The sequence below is a fragment of the Artemia franciscana genome, chromosome 4, assembly GCF_032884065.1.
Source record: "Artemia franciscana chromosome 4, ASM3288406v1, whole genome shotgun sequence".
Classification (NCBI taxonomy): domain Eukaryota; kingdom Metazoa; phylum Arthropoda; class Branchiopoda; order Anostraca; family Artemiidae; genus Artemia; species Artemia franciscana.
This window is the reverse complement of record NC_088866.1, coordinates 43383430-43408920: the sequence shown is the minus strand read 5'-3', so window position 1 is coordinate 43408920 and position 25491 is coordinate 43383430. Positions and strand designations below refer to the sequence as shown.

The 25491-nt window shown below is 34.1% G+C and overlaps 1 protein-coding gene across 7 annotated transcripts in view; it reads left to right on the top strand.

Moving 5' to 3' along the window:
* Positions 1-25491, top strand: part of LOC136026467 (calcium-dependent secretion activator-like) — a 198481-nt gene that overhangs the window by 157213 nt on the left and 15777 nt on the right. For 5 of the 7 annotated variants that reach the window (XM_065703066.1, XM_065703070.1, XM_065703067.1 and 2 more), the window contains 5 exons: positions 2549-2704; positions 4347-4500; positions 6671-6829; positions 10151-10267; positions 13087-13191. In XM_065703066.1, the coding sequence (XP_065559138.1) occupies positions 2549-2704; positions 4347-4500; positions 6671-6829; positions 10151-10267; positions 13087-13191 (691 nt within the window). Of the gene's footprint in view, positions 1-2548; positions 2705-4346; positions 4501-6670; positions 6830-10150; positions 10268-13086; positions 13192-19881; positions 20069-25491 lie in introns of those variants that run through there. The other 2 variants (XM_065703069.1, XM_065703068.1) reach the window with 1 other exon arrangement.

The following is a 25491-nucleotide window of genomic DNA, read 5'->3' as shown; positions in this document are numbered from 1 at the left end:
AATAACAAATATTGTAGTTTTGCCCATGCACCAAAAGTAGATGATGTTAATTCTCCTCCCTGGGGCCCTGTTCCAGTGTCCCTGTCCAAAGATAAAAATTGTAAGAGCCACTCATCTCCCTTCCGCCGTCCTTTTTTAGTCCACCGCACTCAAGCAAAAATTCTCATCAAAGTTCATCAGCCACAGCTCAAAAATTGACAAACCCTTCCCGATCCCAAACTCTCCTCCCTTATTCTTTGCTACCTCCTCCCCCTCCCCGCATACAGAAGTCCTATTTCCTGCCCCCTCACAGTATGCTGCCCTATACCCTCCCTACTCTGCCACAAACCAGCAATTTCTTGACGGACATGAATCACTATTCCCAACCAGGCCCCCTTTCCCAGCACTTTACGAAACCCCACCCCCAGTCCATTTGTTTTATCCCTCGTGCCTACTCTGTCAACGTGACTCAGGTCTGAGACTTTTTAATTGTCTTATAATGAATCCTAATTGTTCTCCTCGTGCTTCATCCATATCATTGCCCTTCCCCCATCCCCAAATCCTCGAGATAAATCCTTTTCTTACTCTAATAATTAATCTTTCGATGTTGACCCTAATAGTCATCCCATAAAAGTCATATGTGCTCCCTTGGTCCCCTGTTCTGACTACATTAATCGGGCCCCCGCTAAGAATCCCACCACGCCCCCTTTACCCATTTGTAATTTAAATAAAGTTAAGTGTAAAAATGGTACCTTTGCAGGTCGTTTTAAATTTCCCACACTTTTGTTAAGCAACGCTGAAAGTCTTAATTTTGACAAACTTAAGGAATTAGACTCCTTTTCTAAAATATATAGATCAGGCATAATCGCTATTACTGAAGTACACGCTCAAAATACACACATGTTAAAAATGAATAATTTCACCCAGTTTATTAAACTCAGACCCAAAACCCACCCTCTGGGTAAGAAAGGGGGTGGAATTCTTTTCTTTGTCCGTAATGATTTTTATCCTTCAGAAATATTAGTTCCTTGTCTTACTCCCTTTGATGAAATTTTGTGGGTTTGTGTTCGACCTAAAGTCTTACCACGTCCTTTCAATTTGATTGTCCTGTGTTGTTTTTACAACACATTTATCTGGTGATTTTGTTTTATTCAATGCCTAAGAATAACACTCTTTTGCCTTTTTCTTAATCTTTTTTTTTTTCGCTCTTGGTTTTTTGGCGCATGGCAATTTTTCCCTTGAGCCTCATGACCGACAATATCTACTGAACTTGTAGGCAAATGGGCGGCGTTTATATAAGGGTTCGTTGGTATCCCCACTTTTATGGAAAATTCCCATTTGGGATTGCAAATGGGGTGAGAGAATGTCGTAAGTTAATATTTAAGAAAAATAGGAGCTTTTTAAGAGGGTATATAAAGAGAGGCTTTGTGTCTATCAGAATGGAGGAGGAATGTTTGTAGCTGTATTGGCCTCAGGCGGTTTGGTAATGCAGTGAGTTGTTAGTATTAGTAGCAGTATTGTATTTTACTTTGCAATGTAAGAAGTCGATGCCTTTGAAAGGCTAATTTAGTGTTATACTCTCCGCTTCAGTTCCTGATCTAGTATGTAGGATATGATCTTCGGTCGTAATCCATGTTTGCTTTGTAGGCGGGTCTTACTTTGATAAATTCAAAATGAATAAATAACATAGATGACGCGACGCAGAGTTTGTACAAGAACAGTAGACATATTGGATTGTGGGATGTTCTCATCACTGGAAACAGTTACAATTATTTTAAAGCATTACTTGATTAAATTGTTACTACTTTTATATTGAATCCTAAGAGTTTCAATTGTGATCTATGGAAGGATAAATTATAAGTCTCGTATTTTCCTTCTTTTTTTTAATAAGCAACAACAAAACAGAAGTGACTGTATATTGCACTTGCGACCAATTTTGTATATGCGCGTTATTAAAAGTAAACTCATAGATTTTGTCAAAGTTAGTTTCTTCCCAACTAATATTAAATCAGCCTGGTTAAGGTTTTTTTCTTTTTTTAGGAGGAGGGGGGGGGGGTTATTCCCAATGTTCTCTAAAATAAGCTAGAACTAATATTACTTTCTGTTTGATTTTCTACTGTTGTAAATTTTTTATTTATAAAAAGATTCATTTGAATTATTGGGGGCTGGAAGGGAAGGGGATTAACTTAGAACATCTTTTAAACAAAAGTTGGGTAGCTTCCACGAAGCTTTCTTTTACCCAAACGCATTCTCTATTGACTCCAAATACTTATCAAAACATAGTTATTCTCCCTTCGGATTTGAAGTTTAACCCTTGAATTTGCTAGTTTCTTTTTCCGAAAGATAATACAGAAGTGCAGAGGGAATGAGGTCATCTTAGCTGTGAAATAGGTAAGACATGTAGGACAGTTTCCCGTGCAGGGTTCGGGTTTGTCATAACATTAAAATACAAGTGGTTTTTATGGCAATTGTAATAAATTGGGAAGGAAAAGGGTTTTGTGTTCTTGAAATTGGGAGACTCGTGTCACGAATGTACTAGGAATTTACTTTTTTCTAATCTCTATTTTAGAAATGGCTGCGCAACGTCGGAGGATCTTTTCTGGAAGTTGGATGCCTTACAATCTTTCATTCGTGACCTTCATTGGCCAGATGCAGAATTTGCAAGCCATTTGGAGCAACGCCTTAAGCTTATGGCCTGTGATATGATTGAATCCTGTATTCAAAGGTCAGTACAAAAGTAACAAGAAAAAAAAAGTTTCTAAATCACGATAGGCTACTTGGCATTCACAAAAGGAAGTTCACGATAGTTTACTCTATGTGTGACCCCATACATAATATGCACATCAGCCGAATATATCAAAAAGAAGGGAATTAAGGATGACATTATTTCATAGTCATGATCAGATCAGTACAAAACGGTGTCTTTCAAGTTTCCATAAAGTTATGGGAAATTGAAAACAGTGTTTTAAGTTTAATGCGAGAACAGTTTTTTGGTATACCAAAAATCTACAAAATAATAGCGTTCTTTACTGCGGTACACATATGACATTAAATTACATTTTTATCACGTTTACTAACGTTTCTTGAGTATTAAAACGTCCCAACCATGGATAGCCTGCCTCCTATGAAGTAATTACGACTATTTAAGTATGACCAGTGGGCCAAGATCCTGTTGATGAATGTTTTTGTTTCCTAAATCATTTTTTTTTTTCAAACTGGTGCTAGATACGCCCTTTCATTTTAGGCACGAGGATTTGAAGTTCAATTTCAATTTTATTGTAAATGCTTCAAAATTTAGATTATTTTTAATACAGAGGCTCGAGAGCCTCTGGCAAATCTAAAACTTGCTCATTTCCAAATAAACCGTTTAACCATAAACACCATTAACCATAAGAACCTCTGGCAAATTAAAGACTTGCTCACTCCTCAGTAAATCATTTAACCATAAACCATAAACACCAATAAACCATAAGAACCTCTGGCAAATTAAATACTTGCTCACTCCCCAATAAACCATTTAACCATAAACTCCAATGAACCATTTTTTTTTCTTTTTAGAAGAAAAACACGGCATTTTAGTAACTATCGCTAAAATAATTATTAGGCTTTAAAGTTTGTTTTACGTTGTTTCCTTTGGCCTTGCAACCTAATGAATCTCGTAAAAGATTATCCTAAGACTAGTAGCTAGTAAGTTGCTAGTAGCAAGTTATGCTAATAGCTATTATTTGTTTTGTTACAAATGTATTTTGGAATTAAAAAAGAAATAATCTTCTTCTTCATAAGGTAAGATCCTGTAAATTCAAAAAGCGGTTAATTCAGTTCATTAATAATCTGGCTTTGGTACTACTTTGTATTTATTGGTCAATAGGCTGGACAATTCTGCCAGCAGATGCGGTAGACAGCAAGGGTAAACTAGTCTCTTTTTTGCATCTTAATCATCATTTTAAAAAGCTCTATATCATCATCAGTAGCAAGGCAAGATTTCATATTTGCATTCAACGTTTTAGGAGTTTTTTACTTGGAACAAATACGCTTGAGAACTATTTTCTAATTTCCTTCATGGAGTCTGGTAGTCATAAAAACATGTTGGGTCGTTTCATCAGCTCTGAAGCAAGTACGACACGGGGTAAAATTATACATCCCCCTGTTAAACAAGCCCCCATTTAGCAGAAAGGCAACTGATTTCATCTGAAATATAACACGGCCTGATCTCTCGAAGAAAGAGGAGAGAACAGCTATTAGTTTTGGTGCATTCCTATGATTATAACCCTTGAATTAAGATTCATAGAAGGACTTAAGTATTGTGTGAACAGGCTTTGAATTCATTTTCCTCGATTGTGCTAATTAATTTTGATTTTTTTTTTCAGAACGGATATTGCCTTCCAACAGTGGCTAAAAAAGAGTATGCCTTTTAATGCCACTGATTATCAGCTTCCGGGCGAGCTGTGCGCCATGGTTAATGTGGCTTTAGATGCTAAACAGCAATCTTTGAAGTTGTGCGCTGTAGATGGTATTGATGTTGTAAGTTAATTTAATTTATTTTTTATGCTATTTCTAAACATAAAGAATGTCTAGCACATCCAGTAGTACAGTGTCGTCCATTTGAATTAAAAAAAAAAAAAAGCCAGAATTTTTTGGTGTGCGATTTTTTTCACGTTTTAATTTGTACAGTCAACGGTGATTTGTCACAATAGTGTAAGTTAAGTATTTAAAATTTTACTGATGTTCTACATATCGTTGTGTTTGTTGACATTAAGACAATACTTTCGATGTTTAAAATAGCTCTGGAAAAGGGAAAAAAAATGAAAGAATATCGGAAACATACAGATTAAGCATTGTTGTTGCATGCATATATGTATATATTATATACATATATACAATGTTGTTATATACTATGAAATTCGTTAAATGATAATATTAAAGACAGTAATTTAAGTGAATTTAAAAGGCTGTTGAAGAATGAATTGTTTTCTAAATAGGACTTTAATGATGAGTGTAATAGGATGATGGATTAAATTGATATAAGTCATTAAAGGTAGTGTTTTATTTTTATTGAGGCGTGTTAAGGAAGGAGTTGAGTGCGGAGTGTTAAGTGAGCGGTAGCAGGTTAGTTGTAGTTGTGTTTTGTTTTATACACTTCCTGAGGTTTATTTTAAGTCTTTTTTCTCTGTTTTGTTGTTTTCTTTTGTACCCTCCTTCATATTATGTTGTGGCACAGTAGCGGTACCACCATTCAATTTTACCGCCCTACTTACCCTTACAAATCGAATCCGTTTTAAAAGAATTTTTTATTAATGGAATAGTAACTTTAAGGTTTATTAATTATCTTTGTAGAGTTAATAATAGATAAGTAATAAACAATAAGAACTTCTGCCTGTTATCAATACGATTTCCAATTGAGAAATCCTTGTCAAGGTGAAGCTTTAGTTTTACTTATTATTTTTGCTAGTCAATACTTATTGATTTAGTAAATAATACGAGTACGTTAACTGTTTTAGAAAAAAATCATTATAAACAATGTAATTCAATATTCAATATAAATCTACTCTTTTATTCAATATAACCTGTATACAAATCAGATTATGCTTACATTGCTCTTTTACTTGCCTTTTTGTTCGCAAAACCTCAATTATATCTACAATTGACTTTTTATTCCTTATTTCTGACTCTATACATAAAGTGCTAGGGCGTTTAGCTGTTCTTGAAATAAGGTTGATCGTAAGTAATTTTTCAAACGTTTTAAACAGGAAAATTTTCTTTCGCCAGAACAATTTGTCGCTGGTCTACACAATTTGTCGCTGGCATTATCTGCTACAAAATAGGGTTAAAAAAAGATTTATATAGTTGGAAACTTTATCTTGTTCTAAATTAAAATAAAAAAGCTAAAACAGGGTAAAACAGTAGCATAACCTCAGTGATAACCTCAGTTAACCTCAGCGCTGTCAACAATGTAAAGTTGCGATGTGCAGTCAAAAATATATTTGCCATAGAAGCAGACAGTACAAGTAGGAGTAGCAATACCCTTAATTATTAATTAAATGAGGTGCTAGGAAATCAAATTTAAGTGAAGTAATTATTTAAAATCAATTATGAGATACAATTCATAAGATTTATTTTTGAAAGTGGCTTTCATAACAATTGAGTTCCGACTTTATAATCTTTAACAAAAAGGAAGAAAAAAACTTAATTTAAGAATGATAGTTTGAGTGGAGATATTATAGAGATAAATTGGACTCGGGACCAAGTATATTCACCTATGGTAGGTCGAAACGCGCGGGTAAAACAGTAGCGTAACTTCAGGTTGAATAAAAATAGCGCTGCCAACAATGTAAAGATACGATATGCAGTCAGAAGAGGATTTTCCATAGAAAAAGGCACGTTTTGCACCACAATTAAGAGTTCTAATACCCTTGGATGACTAACAACAATTCCCAAAACACTTTTTTTTTATTGTTTCTTGTGTTTTCTTCAAAAAGGAAGTCTTTTTCCTCTTTTCCGTTTTTGTTTCCGGTAGTGCCTTTTCGTGCGTTTTTTCACCTGAATAAAACATGTCAACGAATGCAGGCACCTGAAATTCAACGTTTGTTGTACAAAAATTGATTGCAGTTATGACAACTGTAGTAACGCTTTTTCTCATGACATAGGCTATGATTACTATATTATTCATATTTCGATTCAATTTTACTTCTAGCACCAATACCATTCCAAGATTGATGAAATCATTGAAAAGACTTCTCATAGTATGACCCAAGGGCTCATTGCCAAGCTCATGTCCATATTAGAGAATACGCTTTCGAAACTGGGGCGGTACGACGAAGGTAGTCTTATTGGGTCTTTTCTTAGCTTTACGGTATGTTCCCTTTTACTCTACCTTATTTCTTGTTCAATTTTTTTTTAAATAACTGATACGTAATTTTGCTGATTCAAAAAATGAATTTGTTTTTCAGCTTAATTAGTTTCAAGACTAAGATTGTTTTTGCTGTTATACCTCTTTGATAAAAATCGTGATGAAATTAAAAGCAAGCGTCTGACATATCCACATTTTTATTTTGAGAGAAATAAGATTTTAGCCTCTTTCTAGGGAGAGTTTTTTTTAAGTATGTTAGTAAGAAATAATAATGGTGTGTAAGTGTATAGCTTTTATTAGTGTATGGCTAGTGAAGTTACTTATTGGAGTTTCTGAGTTAGATGAGCTAAAGTTTATTCTGGCTTAATCAGGTCTGTCTCTCCAATCGTGACCTATGCAAACACTACGAATGGATGAAAACCAAGGGATGGATATTTCCCACTTTTTGACCCTTCTACGAAAGCAAAATTTGAGATAAGCACTTTTTCTTTGGATGCAATGGCATTCTGTGTATTAAATTCCTTGTAACGAAAGCGTTTATAGACCTTATAAGTTGTGTTAGATGACAGGCAGCATAGGTTACGACTATCTCTAAAAGTGGGTCTTAACTACGAGCCCACTGCTCCTATGGTAGCTAAAATAGATACAACAGCTTTGTAATTTTGGCACTCAAGGCCATCTAAAATTGAGATAGCTGTTGTTAATTTGGTACCCTTGAAGAACCAATACATGAAATAGATGACACGGTAATATTTCTTCATTGTGTGACTATAGATATTTTTCAGACAAATTAGTGCTAGATTCTTATAAACTTACATTTTCAGTTCCTGAGGTGGCACGTCGGCCAAGATTTACCCCCAGTGTTCTTCTGCCTGTATTATTAACTTTCGTATCACGGAATATCAAAATTAGCGATCAGTGTTTCCAATTTTACATACATTTAAATTTCTTGGTTACACTTTACTAGTTTTACCAGTTTAGTTTTTTACCTACTGTAGTTTTACCTGTTGGGTTTCTACAAGCTCTCTTCGTATTTCTCCTATGCTAACCACAAAGGGTTTTTTTCTAGAATGTCACTATTATATTCCGTTTTGTGGGAACATCCTTCAGAATTCAATGATTTTCTGTGCTGTTTGTTGTAGAGGTAGAATACCTCCTACCACAAAAAAGAAAAGAATATAATTAGGGAGAGTCGAAGGGAGATATCCCTGAGGAAGAAACAGAAGTAAGGTGTGATTAAACTGAAACAGGGCAAAAATCAAGGGCTCGTTAAGTAGGACGTAATCATAGAAAGGATAATATCACATCTTAGCAAGTCAAATTATAGTTTAATCAAAAATATAAATTTAATATTTTTGAATTGGGATAATGGTCAATTTGAAAATATTGGCCATTATTATGCACGACCCTAGACAATTAATAGTTTAAAGACGAGAACTTGCTTGCAATCAAATCAAAACTGACCAAAGCAAAATTAACCACGGTACTTTTGGGGTATAAATTAAGAAAGAATATAATAGTCAGTTAAAAAAAATGTAAAAGAAAAGAAAAAGATTAAATATAATCTCTAAAAACATTGCACACGTAAAATATAAAATAAAAATAAATACACAATCGTCTGTTACTTTTTAGAAATGCATGACACGTGTTTTTGTGTTGAACATCTTGTTAAGTTCTTCCGTTTTTGCCTTACTTTTACGTTCTTAGAAATAAGGGTAATTTTTCTATTGATTCGTTTTTCTTCCTTTGTGTCTTGTTCAAGTTCTACGTTTCAGGCAAAACATTTTTCTAAACTCTTCCCCTTTAGCCTAATTTCGTCAGACCATTGCCTAGGTTTAGTGTCTTCTTTTCATGAGTAAAGAGAGGTAAACACCCAAAGGGAAATGTTAAGGAGGTTTTTCTAGGGATATGGCCATGATACATCCTAGCTACAAATTTTCTTTTCTATCAAAACTTACCTACATTTTCTGATTTTGTCTAGCAAAGCTTCTCAGAGGAAATATTTCTCACACAAAAATCCACGCTCCTGCACTCAAAAGTTCTAAGTTGCAAGTAAAAATATCCCTGTTGTGCCCCCAGCTTTTCTGAAAATATTCAGTTTTTCTGCAAGAGTGTGCTAATGAGCAAATGTTTGAAAAAAAAAACGATTATTTAGTCTGGAATATGTTACATTTTCAAAATTTCTCCTAGGGAATTAGGGAGGGGTGAAATGCCAATTCTGAGCTTCTTGTTAAACTTACTTCTCCGCTTGGAAAGTTGCATAAGAGATAGGAAATATCCCAATAGATTATTTATAGCTGGGTAGATGGAAATAAATTATCTGTATACCCGAGAATAAGAAGACTCCTGAAGACCTGAAACCTGGAGATGCTAAAACACCAAAACTATCTAAAACTCTGGTGCGTGGTTTCGGGGATTCTTCACTAACTAGTTGATTAAGTGATGCGTTGGTTTGTACGATCAAGATCCTCCCGCCCTTCCTCGTATCAAAACTAGATAATTAGTACTGTGGAAGAAGATTACATCTAAGTGAAATATTTATGAGAATGACTAATAGAGGAGTTTTTTTCCTCAGAATTCATGGGAGACTGAAGATTGACCTTGCGCAGTTGATCTACCCAAACTGTTTCAAGTTAGTTTGGTCATTGACTTTTATTGTCTGCACCTTCCTACCTGTCTTTAGATTCTTAGTTGATCTTTCAACTGAAAATCGTTTTGTACAATAAATAAAATTAATAAAACTTGTCATTTTTTCTTAAATGGTGCTCGGTTTTCTTAAATAAAATCATAAATGTGCAGATTTGTTTTCCACTTTTGTCGCGACGATACATATATTATAAGCATCTGTTTGAAACTCCATTCAAAATAAAGCTAGATCACAGAAGTTCAAAAGTTGATTTAAATAAGACTAAAAGTATAGAGAAAATATTTGGATTGTTTGTTTGTAAATTAATGAAAACCTTACCTCTCTGATGAAAGGCCTTGACTTTGTAATTTGTAACTCTCGCATTCGAGCCTTATTTGCCTCGAGTTTGTGGGGATAAGATCAAAGATTTTCCATTTTATTAGGAAATCATATGAAAAGGCACTAACCTTCCCTTCAATAGGAGAGGACCTTAATGATGTTTTTATCAGGCTAATCAGGCCATAGGAACAAGAAGCCAGTAATACTCAGAAACCTCTTAACAACTAAGTAGTAATTTTCTGATAAGTCCAAATATGTTTTGTCATCATATATTTATGATGGCCGAAAAACAGGTCTTTAGGATTTTTTTTTTACAATTTTGTCCTTTTCAAAGCTTAATAATTGTTTTCCTATTACAGAATGTTTCAGGGTCAGGGCGTGAGCTGGGTCAATCTTACATTAACTGCATGAGGACAGCTATGGATACAATTAGGTCGAAAGTAAATGACGAACTTTGGACACTAAATGTGTTTGAGGTAAGAAATTTTAGAATATGATTCTGTCGAAATAGACAAACTCTTTTTTTCACAAATACGCTTATGCAAAAATCGCGGGAGCTGAAAACATAAGCCACGTAAAGATACGCCTTCCTTTAGCTTCTTATTTCCCCTTCATTTGTGGAACTCAACAAACGTTCTCAAAGATTTCTACGAGAAATTAATAGTCTTGTTTTGAAGTGATATGTATATTTTTATACATAATATATGTATAAGATATTTTATGCATGAAGTTTTAGTACATAATTTTATGCGGGTGTAATACTTTTTTATTCGTAATATTTTTCTAATGTAATTTAGTCTATTCTTGTATGTGGCCACAGGTAAAGACTAGAATATATACAGCAATTGCATTTATACAAAAGCTATCGCACGTGTCGCAAGGGGAAAAAAAAATGTGGTTCGGGAAAAATTGAAATAAACCGACGGATGAAAAATACAATAGCTATGAAAAACCTCTGCAGGGAGAATTTCATGACTTCAGGGAGAACATTCTAGAATATATTCTAGTAACATTCTAGAATATAGTAATATTTTTAGGCCACATGTCTAGTAACATCTAGTTCCATTGCACATACCCTCTGAAAGATCTAAATTACGTACTATCATAATTGTCTTGTCATTATTTTGTCTTGAGTCATATGATGGCAAATCAGCAATTCGTGAATTAAGAAATTCTGGCGTAAAGTAAATTCCTCCTTCATGTTTATCCATCACAGGATCATAACTATTATAGAATTTTTATTCTCTTGGGTGGTAATTGACAACCTCAGCATTAATTTTACTTACTTTTTTGTTAGTAGTGCTAAAATAACATTCAACTTTTTGACAACCTGGAAGCATATGATGTGTTTTGATTTATCTCAAGATACACTGAAAGTTTTAACTTAATATCCTTAGCCGATCTTGAAATACTTCAGGTACACCATTTGACAGCATGGATTTACAAATTGTCTTTTGATTTAGAGTAACATCCATCTTAGAATGGTCTGAAAATCCAAACTAAATACACTTAACTTTCATGACTTCATTAAATTATGCTTCTTAGTAAATCACTTTTTACTGGGCTCAGAATAATGTCAGCAAATCATGGAAAAATCTTGAAAAAGAAGAAGGAAAGGCATTAGATATGGCGTTTCCTACATCTATTTCGCCATATTTTGTGACTTCTATGTAGCAATCGTTACTACCAACGGGCTGTAACTCAAATCCTCTTGTTTGAGGGGAGAGTTCCATAGCCATTGTACTGTAGTAAATGCTAGTAAAGGATGTTTTTATTGTATTCGACAATATTATATTGATTTAAAAATGGCACTAGATATAGTAATTTCCTTCCAAATTAGTTTTTAAAACTTCACCTCAGCTCTCAAATTGTAGACTCTGGCTCAAGGACAAGCATATAATCCTACTGGTCCCATGCAAGAATTATATCGTGTGAGAAGTTTTTTTTTTTTTATTTAAAATTCAGACCATGAAGACATTTAACTTAAATTTATAGAACCAAGGGAAGCTCAACTGGAAACAAATCTGGTTGCATTGATTCTTAACACCCTAACATGTATTAAACTCTCACTCTGCATTCACTAGTACTTTTCTGCAATCCTGGTTAGCATGTTTTTTTTTTTCTTTCTTTCTTTGATGCTATGACAAACATGAAAAATAAAAAAAAAACCACACCTCAAAATACAAATTGTTTTCAGTAAAGTGCAAAAGACATCTTAAGGGACATTAGCCATGCTCCTGTTTCTGGTAGTTTCTTAAATACACATAGATCCGTCCTATAGAACAGGGGGAGGGGGATTCCAGTTTTAGTCATTGCGGGAAAGTGGCAAGAGTCTAATTTCTACAGTTTTTAAAGGGTATAAACTTTGGAACTGATGGATATATATGATATGGCATTTTTTAAAATTGCGTACTATTCTTGCCTGCGTCAAATAAGGCGTGTTTTTGTTTGCCCTTGAGCCACAGCCTACAATGTGTGAGCTGAAGTAGAGTTTAATGGTGTAGGACAGAAAGGACTGTGTAAAGTTGTCTCACCAAGCTTTAGTTTCTTTGAGCTATATTTCTACTTTTGAGTGGAAATTTCTCTTCCACACCACCCCTACCGTTGACTTTTTAGTAGGTAAGTAGGTAGGTTTTTTTTCGATAGTCTAATTATCTTGGGTTGTTGGGATTCGTGCATGTTACCTTTTTTCATTGGCTATTTGTTTCTGAGTTATCGTAGTGCGTTAAATTTCGTCTTCTTGTAAGTGGATATGCAAGGATTGTTTATTTGTATTGATACAATCCAATGATGTTGTTTTGCAATTATTAGTAAATTATTTATGTGCCAATTACTCGATGATAGATAGAGAATTAGTTTGTTTCTACCTTCATATAAATAGGAAAAAATGATAGATGTTTTGGGCAAATTCTGCGTTTTAAAATAGAAACATAAAGGGGATATATTTTGTGTTCTGAGGCAAAGTAATGCAGCATTATATTTTCTAAAAAGTAGATTTTAAAATTAATAACATTGGCTGGGCCAGGAAATCAAAAATAATGTTGGTCTTAAGCACTTTCAGCGTGTTTTGAGACCGACTTTAAGGAACGTGTCGTTAGTTACCTGTGCGAATTCTCATTGTTACCTGCCATTTTAAAATTCATCAGGTGCTGATAACTACACTGCTCACTTGAAGGGAAAGAATCGAAATCAGATTTTGCTCTTGCAACACTGTTGTTTGCGAAGGTAACTAAAAGCTGCTGAAACACTTAACATTACCAAAGCAACGTAAATCTAACTTTCTGGTTTGTTTCAGTTATGGTATACGGATCAAGTAAAGATGTTAAACACATGGCTATCGGAAAGATTGAATCACGCCTTACACCCTTATCAGTTTACTTGTCTAGCCCATATAACAAAGGTAAGATAATAAAATCTCTCTTTCTTTGCTTGTGAGCAAAGTGCATGTGTACCCTTCTGTGCATATAAAAAAGGTAAGGTAATAAAATCTCTCTTTCTTTGCTTGTGAGCAAAGTACATGTGTACCCTTCTGTGCATATAAAAAAGGTAAGACAATAAAATATCGCTTTCTTTGCTTCTGAACAAAGTGCATGTGCAGTGTTATGTGTATATAATAAAGGTAAGGTAATAAAATCTTTCTTTCTTGGTTTTTGAGCAAAGTGCATGTAATACCCAAATAAAAAATCACTTTCCTTGATTTTCAGAAAAATGTATGTGTACTTTTCCGTACATGCAAACTCCATGTGCACTTTCTTTGCTTGTGGGCTCAGTATATGTGCACTCTTTTGTGCATATAACAAAGGTAGGATAATAAAATGCAATTTTTAATTTAAGAATGAACTGCTGAATCTAGATCAGAAGAGAAAATATTCTATAAATTCAAATATGTTAACTTATTTGAATAGCTGAAGTTGCTGCAAATGAAATTTTTTTAGGCTACCTTCCCGTTGCTGCTTTTTTTGCTTATATATTTTTTTTTTTTTTGCGAATGTTTTAAAATTTGCCACTTTTTTTTTCTCAAAGTACTAAGGACAGTGAAAAAGACATCTGATTGTTTTAGTCAGTAACGTGAACCCTAAAGCACTGAAATGCATCTTTTAAGAATGGGAAAAATCGAGTATTTGACTTTCAAATGAAAAAACAGTTGATCAGTTTTTGGTAATAGCAAGGGCCAAATTAAAAGAAAAAACATAATCCAGAAATCAGCAAAGAATATGCTCAAACATATGGCGCTAAACAGCTTCGCTAGTTTTAGCATTCCTTTGATGGTGCATTTGTCTCTATGAATCAGTATATTCTTAATATTTGAACTTTTACAGACAAGAGCGTTGTCAAATTTAACTGGTTAGTCTCATTTGTTTAATTTCATTATTCAGTATGGCAACACTGACGGAAATAAGGTATTGCCCAAAAAGCCATGCAATTTTTAAACAACCATAAGATGAAACTTAGAAAACCGTAGTTTTCAGGTATAAATAAACATGAGTTGTGTCTCGAAATGAGGTGGGCAAATATATTTTTATTTTAATGTCCTTGATAGTTTAAACAGGGAATTTTGTAAAAAAAAAAAATCACTACAATAAAGACCTTTTTAGTAAAGTATTACTAAAAATAAAAAGAATCACAAAAAGTTATTTTATAAAAGTAATTGGAAACACACGCGTTTCATTTATTTAAGAATTCTGAAAGTAAATTCAAAGGGAATAAAAATCCATCACATCAAGTTACTTCGACTTCACCTTTCCTTCAATTTCTTGCTCCTCCAACTTCATTTTTTCAAGGAATATACTTTCAACTTTATCAATATGAAGTCCAAATATTTGAACTGTTTTTTCTGTTCAACATTTATGATGAATTCAATAACGTAGAATGAAATAGAACAGAATAGCACTTTATTAACAAGCAAACTCTCATCAAACAGTTCGTGGTAACGAACTGTAGTAAGGAGCGACCCGGCTCAATAGTAACCAAAACTCTAAAAAATGGAATTTTGATACCAATACCTACATCAAAAGAATTGCATTTTAATGCTGATTTTAAATATATAAGTTTATTCAAGTTTAGTCTTACCCATCAAAAGTTACGAGCCTGAGAAAATTTGCGTTATTTTAGAAAATAGGGGGTAACGCCCCCTAGAAGTCTTAGAATCTTAACGAAAATCACACCATTAGATTCAGCGTATCAGAGAACCCTACTGTAGAATTTTCAAGCTCCTATCTACAAAAATGTGGAATTTTGTATTTTTTGCCAGAAGGCAGATCACGGATGCGTGTTTATTTGTTTTTTTTGTTTTTTTTTCTTTTTCCCAGGGGAAATGAAAAGTTCTAGTGCCCTTTTTAAGTGACCAAAAAAATTGGAGGGCACCTAGGCCCCCTCCCACGCTAATTATTTTACCAAAGTCAACGGATCAAAATTCTGAGATAGCCATTTTATTCAGCGTAGTCGAAAAACCTTATAACTATGTCTTTGGGGACGACTTACTCCCCCACAGTCCCCGTGGGAGGGGCAACAAGTTACAAACTTTGACCAATGCTTACATATAGTAATGGTTATTGGGAAGTGTACAGGCGTTTTCAGGAGGATTTTTTTGGCTGGGGGAGGGGTTGAGAAGAGGGGGATATGCTGGGGGAACTTTTCATCGATAATTTGTCATGGGGGAAGAAAATCTCCATGAAGGGAGCGCAGGATTTAATAGCATTATTTAAAAACACAATGAAAAAATAAATATGAAAAAGTTCTTTCAGCTGGAAGTAAGGAACAGCATTAAAACTTAAAACAAACAGAAACTATTACCCATTTGAGGGGCTCACCTCCTCCTAATACCTCGCTCTTTACGTTAAAGTATTTTTAGTAATTTCAACTATTTATTCTACGGCTTTTGTGATTCTGGGGTCATTCTTAATGAATTGGGACAAAATTTAAGCTTTAGTGTAAAGAGCGAGGATCTGACAAGGGGGCGAACCCCCTCATATATGTAATAAAAATATGAGAATACAAAAGTTCTTTACGTAAGCTAATTTATAAGTTACGTAAATCTTTTACTAATAAAAATATTCGTAAAAAATTAAAAGTTCTAGTTGCCTTTTTAATTGACCAAAAAAACGGAGGGCAACTAGGCTTCCTCCCCCGCTCTTTTTTTCTCAAAATCATTCGATCAAAATTATGAGAAAGTCATTTAGCCAAAAAAAAAAAAATTCAAATTTCGTTTTAATTATTCCTCTGCGGAGAGCCAAAATCAAAACATGCATTGATTCAAAAACGTTCAGAAATTAAATAAAAAAACAAGTTTTTTTAACTGAAAGTAAGGAGCGACATTAAAACTTAAAACGAACAGAAATTACTTCGTATATGAAAGAGGCTGCTTCCTCATCAACGCCCCGCTCTTTACGCTAAAGTTTTTACTGTTTTAAAAAGAAGAATTGAGAGACAGAGTCAAACTTTAGCGTAAAGAGCGGGGCGCTGATGAGGAAGCAGCCTCTTTCATATACGAAGTAATTTCTGTTCGTTTTAAGTTCTAATGTCGCTCCTTACTTTCAGTTAAAAAAACTTGTTTTTTTTATTTAATAATATAAACAACTGCCGAACTTGTTGGTTTCTGTTAGCTAGCCTACATTCTAAATATATAAAAAAAACACATAAGTACAATATATAAACATAGCCTACAGCAATGAGCCCAACTGGCTTGTCAAATAAAAAAGTAATTGGATGTTAATAGATACTTTATCAAGCTTGCGGGTTTTCGTCTAAAATACTATGAGTTCTCCCCGAAATTACGTATAGAAATCATCTCCAAAAATTTCATACTACTAAAAGAAAGTAAATGTATCCAAATGTTTTTGTTTTGTGATCTGCATATAACTTATGAATGCTCATTAATAAATTCAAAAGAGAAAAAGTAAAACTTTAACTTTTAGCTTTCAGTTCAAACAGTCAAATGAGATCTGACTTAAGCCAGAAATTAAAATTCAGCAAACGATCTGAGAGCAAGACTTCAGTTGAAAACAGGAATTATTTAGGCTATAAGTATTTGCATGAATATGTATATTTAAACATTAAATGTAAGAAAAGGTAATGAGTAAAAAGTTACAATTTCAGTTTTAAGATTTTGTACAAATGACTTTAAGCATATATTTGTAAATCACCATTTAGAATTTACGAAGTTTATTTTGATGCTTTAAAACAATACTTAATGCAATGCTGCAAAGAAATAATCCAGACTGTTAACTAAAAACCCCTTTCATTATTGACAAGAACTACATGCTCAGGGGCTGGGTTAGGGGTCAGCGTCATTCCATTTGCTTCAAGTCTTGCCTAAAAATTGGATGCTGTATTATTTTATATACCTAATTTTGAAAACAGTTAACATATCAAAAGGATTGACCTTTTATGCTTATTCCAAATACATAAGACTTATAATTTTAATATCCCCCATAACAAGTTAGGAGCCTGAAAAAATTGTCGGATTTTGAAAGGGGGAGAACAACCCTGCAAAGTCAGTCGATCTTAATAAAACTATATCTATAGATTCAGCATATCAAAAACACTACGGTAGAGGTTTCAAGCTTTTATGTAAAAAAAATTTGGGATTTTGTATTATTTGCCTGAAGAAAGATCATGGGCACGTTTTTCTTTGTTCTTTTTCCCCAAGGGTGATCACATCGAACAAATGGTTCTAAGGATCATGACAGTGTTCATTCGAACGTAAATTAAAGTTCTAGTGCTCTTTTTAAAGTGAACTAAGTGATTGTGCCACGGGAAAGTGGCGCACGCGTCAAGCTAACTAGCAAAGCTGGGAGAACCAGCAAACGCGCCACAGTTTGATGACCCACTTTACACAGCTAGAAGCACACTGAATATTTAAGTCCTAAGTGTACTCTGTTGTACGGATGACGGTGCCCCTCCCGTTACTTCAGGCTCTACCCATAGACGGAGCTTATTTTCTGGAACACCCTCGTACTTAAGCAGCTAAAACCCTTTTGAACGGTCTCGATGGCTCTAGTCGTATAGAAAATCCATAGGTATGCAGAATTTCCTTCTATTTGATCAAAAATACCCATGTTTGTAGACCCGAGATTCTTTAACCAAATTAATAATCTTAAAGTTCATTTAAGGGTTGACTGTTTGTCTCCTGGTGAACGAAGAAGCATATTGATATGTTTAGAATTGAATATCGGAACGGACCTCAATTCGTGGTAAGATAAGCATTAGAGAGAGATGGGGGATTCGTTTGAGTGTTTTGACCGTGATAAAGTTATTGAAATGAATAAAATGAATTCATATTAATTATCCATGAAAAACTCTTTGATTTTTGGAAAAAGAATAAAAAAAAGTGTCAGAAGTGAAGGAAAAGTGAGTAGTTAGAAACGCTACTAAAAGAGTCTAATAAAGAAAATTATTGCGATGATACGAAGTGTCATTGTCAAGAATAAATTACTTCTAAATGGTGCTCATGATAACAAAACAAATAAAACTGTGGATTAGCACTTATCAAAGCTAATGCACGTATGAGTTTTATAAGTGTTTTCCCAAGCGTCAACCCGTATCTCTTGTAATTACAATCCAGCATTTCTTAATATTATGTTACTAAAGAATTTCTAATGTTATTTGTGAATGATTAGCCTATCCGTTTTGACTTTGCTTTTGATATTTTTGTATTGCTTACACCCTGCAATATTCATTGCTTCTGAAAAATTTGCATTCCTTTTCCCCAATTGTTATTCAAAACAGCCGAATTGTTCGTAAAATACAAGTAATTAAGTTGTATATAACATCTGAAAATGTTTTATGGGTTTTGTAGCACTTGCAATATACGAGCAAGAAGCTAGGCTAGATTAAAAGGGAGGTTGAACTAGATCAAAAGGTATGATGTGCATCAGGCACACGAAAGGGCGCATCAGCAACATCTCACGAGTAACTAAGTGCATTAAGATGAAAGTGTCAGAGAATGTTGAGGAGGACGCTGAACTAAATAAAAAAGCTCTGTGTTTCCAGGTAATTGAACGGGGGATCTACAATATCTCAGGGGCTATCAAGCTGAAATTTTCTGGGAATGTTAAGAGGGATGTTGAACTAAATCGAAAGACACTTTGTGGATCTATGTCATCAAGTGGCGTACTTGCAATGTATCAGGAAACAGCCAAGGGAATTAAGTTGAAACTTTCAGAGAATGTTCGTTGGGCTGTTGATCTAATTAATATTACTATTAAAAATGTTGTCTGTTAAGTGTATTTGTGAAATTATTTTTTGATTTATTTTTTTTTTCGATTTTTTATGCCTGCTTATGGCTAAAGACTAAAATGTTAAAATAGTGTTTAGTATTAGTATAGTGTTTAGTATAGTGTTTAGTGCATATTACGTCGTCTTTCCTTTTTTATTTTTATCTTTTTACAAAATCTAATACATCTAATATAATAAATCTAACAAAATATAAAAATAAAATCTAATATAGCATATATTACATCTATTGACAATGGGAAATATCCATAATTTGGGAAACTTGCCCCTGGAACTTCGTAGCAGGGGCAACGATTCTTGAAAATTGGAGAGTGGGAGGTGGCAAAATCTGTTTTCAAAGTCTGAAGTGCCAATTTGTTTTCTGTTTCATTTTTTTTCAAAAAACTTGTGTTCCCATTAAAATATCAAAAATGTCATTTTCACAATTTAGTGAGCAAATATCCCCCCCCCTGATTTACACCACTGCTGCGTGAGCCATGTTCAGACATATAATATCGTCAAACATAACAATACATTCTTTTATCTACAATTACTATCGTACAGTTGCTATTGTGCTCTCTTCTCCTAAAAGTCAAGTTGCTCTGTAGTAACGATATAGTTTCGTAAAAATAAGAAATTGCGGAAGAATTGTAAAAATCTTAAAATTGGATTGGGATATCTCCTGATAAATAGGGTTGCTTGAGGTGCTACAAAAAAAAAAAAAAAAAAAAAAAAAAAAAAAAAAAAAAAAAAAATTTAAAGGCTCTAGTCGTTTAATACAGCTTAGACCTCGAACCTGCTTTGCTTGCTTTAGTCAAAACTTGTCCTGTGCTTGTTGCATGGCACTAGTTTTATCCCTGTATTTTGCATGTTCTAGACTACCCGCTTTGATATGGGCTACCATGGTACACGTCAAGAAATAGTTCGTCAACCCACTGCTAAAGCTGTTGAAGAGAGGCTCAGAACGGAGTATGAACGCATGATCCGGATTGGAACTATAACTTTTCAAGATATTAAAGTTTAATTATATTTTGTGCTTTTTAGTAAATTGCTTTATTTACAAACGTTAATTTTCTTTCTGCAATTGAGAGCTGTTGTGTGAGATCCTGGTAATTGACCCCCTAACCGAATGGATAAATTAAGGATTTGAACTTACACCTCTGTACGTTTCGGGGTCGCACACAAATTCGTCAAAATGGCAGAAAAGGCAAATGGTCTGAGAGCAATCGAAAATAATGGTGGAGAAATCGCGGGATTTCAAGGGTAGGCAGGGAGTCCCTCCTATTAGATTGAAACTTTAGCTATCGAAATATTAAAAATACAAACAAAATAAAATAATTAGAACCAAAAATTAGGAATATTTATTAATACCAAATACGGTAAGCTTTCAAGCTTGTCGCAATCAAAATATGATGTCATAACAACAAGCCCACGGGCTGAAAAACGAAGCATTGCCAAAATAGAATGCAGGATAATTTTTGAACCACTCGAATTGAAATTAAGAATAAAAAAATACAGACTAAAAAAATGACAAAATGGGATATCAGGAAGAAAAGGTGAGAGGCGACCTACAGCTGGTACTGCCAACTTTTTGCTAACTGGAGCTTTCTACTTTTCTTCGGGTATTGGTTGTCTTAGTCAATTATCATAGTTTTAATTAATTCTTGATGTATTTTTGTGTTTCTGCCTTAGCTAGTTTAGCTCATATTCCGTGCAAATAGAAGTTTAAACACTCAAACCGTCCCTCAGATTTAGGGACCACCTAGGTAATTCCTTAGACCATATAGCCTTTCCATTTATAATTGAAATGAAGTCAAAATGTTGAAAAACAAATAAAACCTTTGATAAGACAGAGAAAGAAACTGTAGAAACATTAATGCAATTGTGGCTGAAATATAGTAACGCGTAAACCACGTCCTCACTAGAATTTTAAAAGATATTCTACAAAAAAAAACCACTGACAAGTAAGGGATAATTGCCATTTGAAGCTGATTCAGGAATGATAACTATTATTTTAGCTAAAATTTGGATATTTTTCAAGTATCCAAACTTTGTGAATGGTAAATATACGCTTTAGGGATAGTGCTTATCTCATTATTAAAACAGAACTAGGCTTTCATGACCTTCCTCGTGATCTCCAATGGTTCATGGCTCCAGTACCACTGCTCAAAAATTCTGAAAAAATTGATCTGTCATCACCCTAGCCCCTGTGAATCATTTCCTTGACTCATTTCAGTATAGATGATATTGGATGTTTGGTCAAGCTTGACCCCGATTTAGGATCTTCTTATTTTAGGTCAAAACGGTAACTTTCAATAATCGTATTCGTCTCACGCTTTCTATTTATTTGTCCCTCCGCTACCTCTAGTCCTGGGCTCTTAGAATACACGATTATTGACAAGGATCCATAGTCACATTGTAGCAACTCTTTCCCGTCAATTCTCATTGACTCCACAAATGAGGAAATTGCATCTGTGATTTTGCAATTAATATTGATTTATAATCGACAATTAACCTTGCACTTGATGCCCATTTAATTGGACAATCTGTCTTGGCTTTTTCTACAACTGGCCATGACTTGACTTTTCCCACACCTGCCATTTCCAACTCTAAGCTTGGGAGTTCACCAAAGGCACCAACACTATTAACCAGAAAGGCTACAGACTTCGACGCCAAATTCCCATGCCCATGTGCATTTCAAGATAAAATCCTTTCCTCCGAGCAACCACTAAAACTCGGTACAATCAGGCGCTCTATGTGAAGGTGGCTTTGTGCTGCCCCCAACAAAGTTTTCTGAGTTTGCAGCCTAATCGAAGGCTTTTCTGTTATTAGTACTGTTTTTTCCCGTCAGTTCTCTGTTTTCAGTAAAGCGTTATTTTTACAGAATTCTGCAAGTGCATGGGAATACTATGAATTAGTTTATTTGAGCCAGTTTGGATGATATACGCTTCATGAACTGCGAATAACACTGTAATTATTTTCGTTTTCAGTTTCGAAATAAAAGAAAGTTTTTTTTTAACTTAATATAAATAAATAAAGAGCGATACGAAAATTTTAAACAAACGGAAATTATTCTGTACATGAGAGGGTATGCTCTACTCCGAACCCCCCCCCCCCTCCTTCGTTACCGTACAGTCTGACATTTTGTCTCAGTTCTTCAAGAACTAATGGTCAAACACAAGGGTAGTTGGCATGGAATAAGAAGCGTCTTTTAACAACAATAAAACATGTCATGGTTTAGTGGTATTGTGGCTGCCCTCTACTGAACTTCAGTTCTTCACATTAAAGGTTTATAGTATTTTATTGTGTAAGGCTGTGTTTGAGCGCGTTCTCCAAGAATTGAGATAAAAAAAAATCAAATTAAGGGGGATTAAGAGATGATTTTTCCAATCATATCTACGCCTATCCAAAATATAATAAAATAATTTTTTTTTTCCTGTGAAATACCTATTTTTGGTTTAATCCCGAAATGAAGTATCTATCTATCTAAATAACTGATACTCGACCATATATCTGCTGATGACGGTTTTGACCCCACATTTGCTGATGACGATCACTGTATATATGCTCGAAATATTCTGACTGTTGTATATGTTTTCACCGTCTAATAAATGCACTTAACGCCGGTGAATGTTTATTTGTTCATCATAAAAAGGCAGCGTGGTCTTGAAAAAAATACCTAATTTTAGGCATTACGTCGAAAAAAATTAATGGCAGAATGTTAAAATGTTATAAGTTAAAATGGATTTGAATCGTGTGTTTAGTTAGTCGCATATAAAAAATAACACTACAGTATAAAGACAAAATAACACTATAGTACAGTACAATGCAAATACAAAGACAAAGATAAAATAACACAACAGTCAAACAGTTCGTGGTAACGAACTGTAGTAAAGAGCGACCCGGCTCAATAGTAACCGAAACTCTAAAAAATTGAATTTTGATACCAATAGTTACATGAGAAGAATCGCATTTCAATGCTGATTTTAAATATGTAAGTTTCATCAAGATCAGTTATACCCATCGAAAGGTACGAGCCTGAGAAAATTGCCTCATTTTAGAAAATAAGACCCCCCTAAAAGTCATAGAATCTTAACGAAAATCACACCATCAGTTTCAGCGTATCAGAGAATCTTATTGTATAAATTTCAAGCTCCTATCTACAAAAATGTGGAATTTCGTATTTTTTGCCAGAAGACAGATCACGGATGCGTGTTTATTGTTTATTGTTTTTTTTGTTTTTTTTCAGGGGTGATCGTATTGACTGAGTGGTCCTAGAATGTCGTGATAGGGCTCATTCTAACGGAAATGAAAAGTTCTAGTGCCCTTTTTAAGTGACCAAAAAAATCGGAGGGCACCTAGGCCCCCTCCCACGCACATTTTTTCCCAAAAGTCACCGGATCAAAGTTCTTAGATAGCCATTTTATTCACCATAGTCGAAAAACCTAATAACTATATCTTTAGGGACGACTTACTCCCCCGCAGTCCCCCTGGGAGGGGTCACAAGTTACAAACTTTGACCTGTGTTTACATATAGTAATGGTTACTGGGGAGTGTACAGACGCTTTCAGGGCTATTTTTTGGTTTAGGGGGGAGATAGGAGAGGGGGGTTACGTGGGAGGACATTTCCATGGGGGAAGAGAATTCCAATGAAGGGGGTGCGGGATTTTCTAGCATTATTTGAAAAAGCAATGAAAAAACAAATATGAAAAGTTTTTTCTATTGAAAGTAAGGGGCAGCATTAAAACTTAAAACGAACAAAAAGTATTACGCATATGAGGGGTTTACCTCCTCGTTATACCTTACTCTTTACGCTAAAGTATTTTTAGTAATTTCAACTAGTTATTCTACGGCCTTGGCTATTCAGAGTGTGATTTAAGTTCTAAAGCTTAAACCTCAAAGTCACTAAAGCTCAAATGGGACATTTAAGCTTTAGTTTTTAAGAGCGAGGTATCGACAAGGGTTGAACCCCCTCATATACGCAATAAAAACATACGAATATAGAAGTTCGTTACGTAAGTTAATTCGTAAGTTACGTATAATTTTTACCAGTGAAAACGTTTGTAAAAAATTTAAAGTTATACTTGCCTTTTTAAGTAATCAAAAAATTGGAGGGGAACTTGGCCTCTTCCTTCACTCCTTTTTTCTCAAAGTCTTCCGACAATTGCAATTAATTAATATGCAAATTTTGTTTTAATTATTTATGTGCGGAGAGCCAAGATCAAAACATGCATTAATTCAAAAACGTCCAGAAATTAAATAGAAAAAACAAGTTTTTTTTTAATGAAAGTAAGGAGCAACATTAAAACTTAAAACGAACAGAAATTTATCCGTATATGAATGGGGATTTTTCTCCTCAACGCCCCACTCTTTACGCTAAAGTTTGACTCTTTCTCTTAACTCTACTTTTTAAAACAGTAAGAAACTTTAGCGTAAAGAGCGGGGCGTTGAGGAGGAAAAGCCCCTTTTATATACGGAGTAATTTCTGTTCGTTTTAAGTTTTAATGTTGCTCCTAACTTTCATTTAAAAAAAACTTGTTTATTCTATTTAATAATAGGAAGGGAGCAGCTAGACTAGGGTCTTTATTTAAACACAAGAATTTCATTGCCGTGAAATATAGATTATTGCTCCAAGGTTACCCAAATGCCCTTTTTCAACCCGAGCATTTAACCTCAAAAATAACTTGAAATCATTTGATAAACACTAAATTAAAGATAATTATGAACTTTAAGAGTTTAAAATTCTTTTTAAGCAGTAGGACAGGAGTAACTTTATCAAAGAGATTCGTGTGAATATCCTATCACCAAGCTTTTGACGCAAACACAGTGAATTTAGTTTTCTCTGCACGATATTTAAATAGATTGCATAGAAACGTTAACTTTCCAATCATATAATTTTAACCAAAATTTTGGAGAAAATAAATCGATGATATTTGGAGTTATGGAAGATACTAACTTGTGACTATCTGGAAACATAAGTTTGAAGTGGAGGGGGATTATTATATAGCATAGAAAAAGAAAGTAAGGTACCAATTTGGATATTGAAATTCATAAAATAAATCATAAATTATACTTTTCAATGTATCAGAGAACCACGAGTGATAGGTCTTATTTATCCTATGTGTATTGCTTTGTTAGTTATAGTTGCTGTATTAGTTGATAGGGCAATGAAACCAGCATTGCCAAGTTATAGAAATAGGGAACTTACTTACAGTTACACATTTTAATTATGATTGCTTGTCGCGGAAAAATGATTTTTTAAAGCGTAAAAAGAAAAATAAGAAATTAAGACAACCCTGAACTATAGGAGAAATTCAGGAAAATCTGAAAAATAAAAACAAATATTTACCATTTGTTCTGTTCTAAATTTTCTTCCACTAGTCTAAGGGAAAATCAAGTCTCTTTGTTGAAAGGGGCCATCACAAATATGAGCCAAAGCTGAGGCTGGACAATTAATTGGATCATGTTTGTTAATTAATTTGGTCAA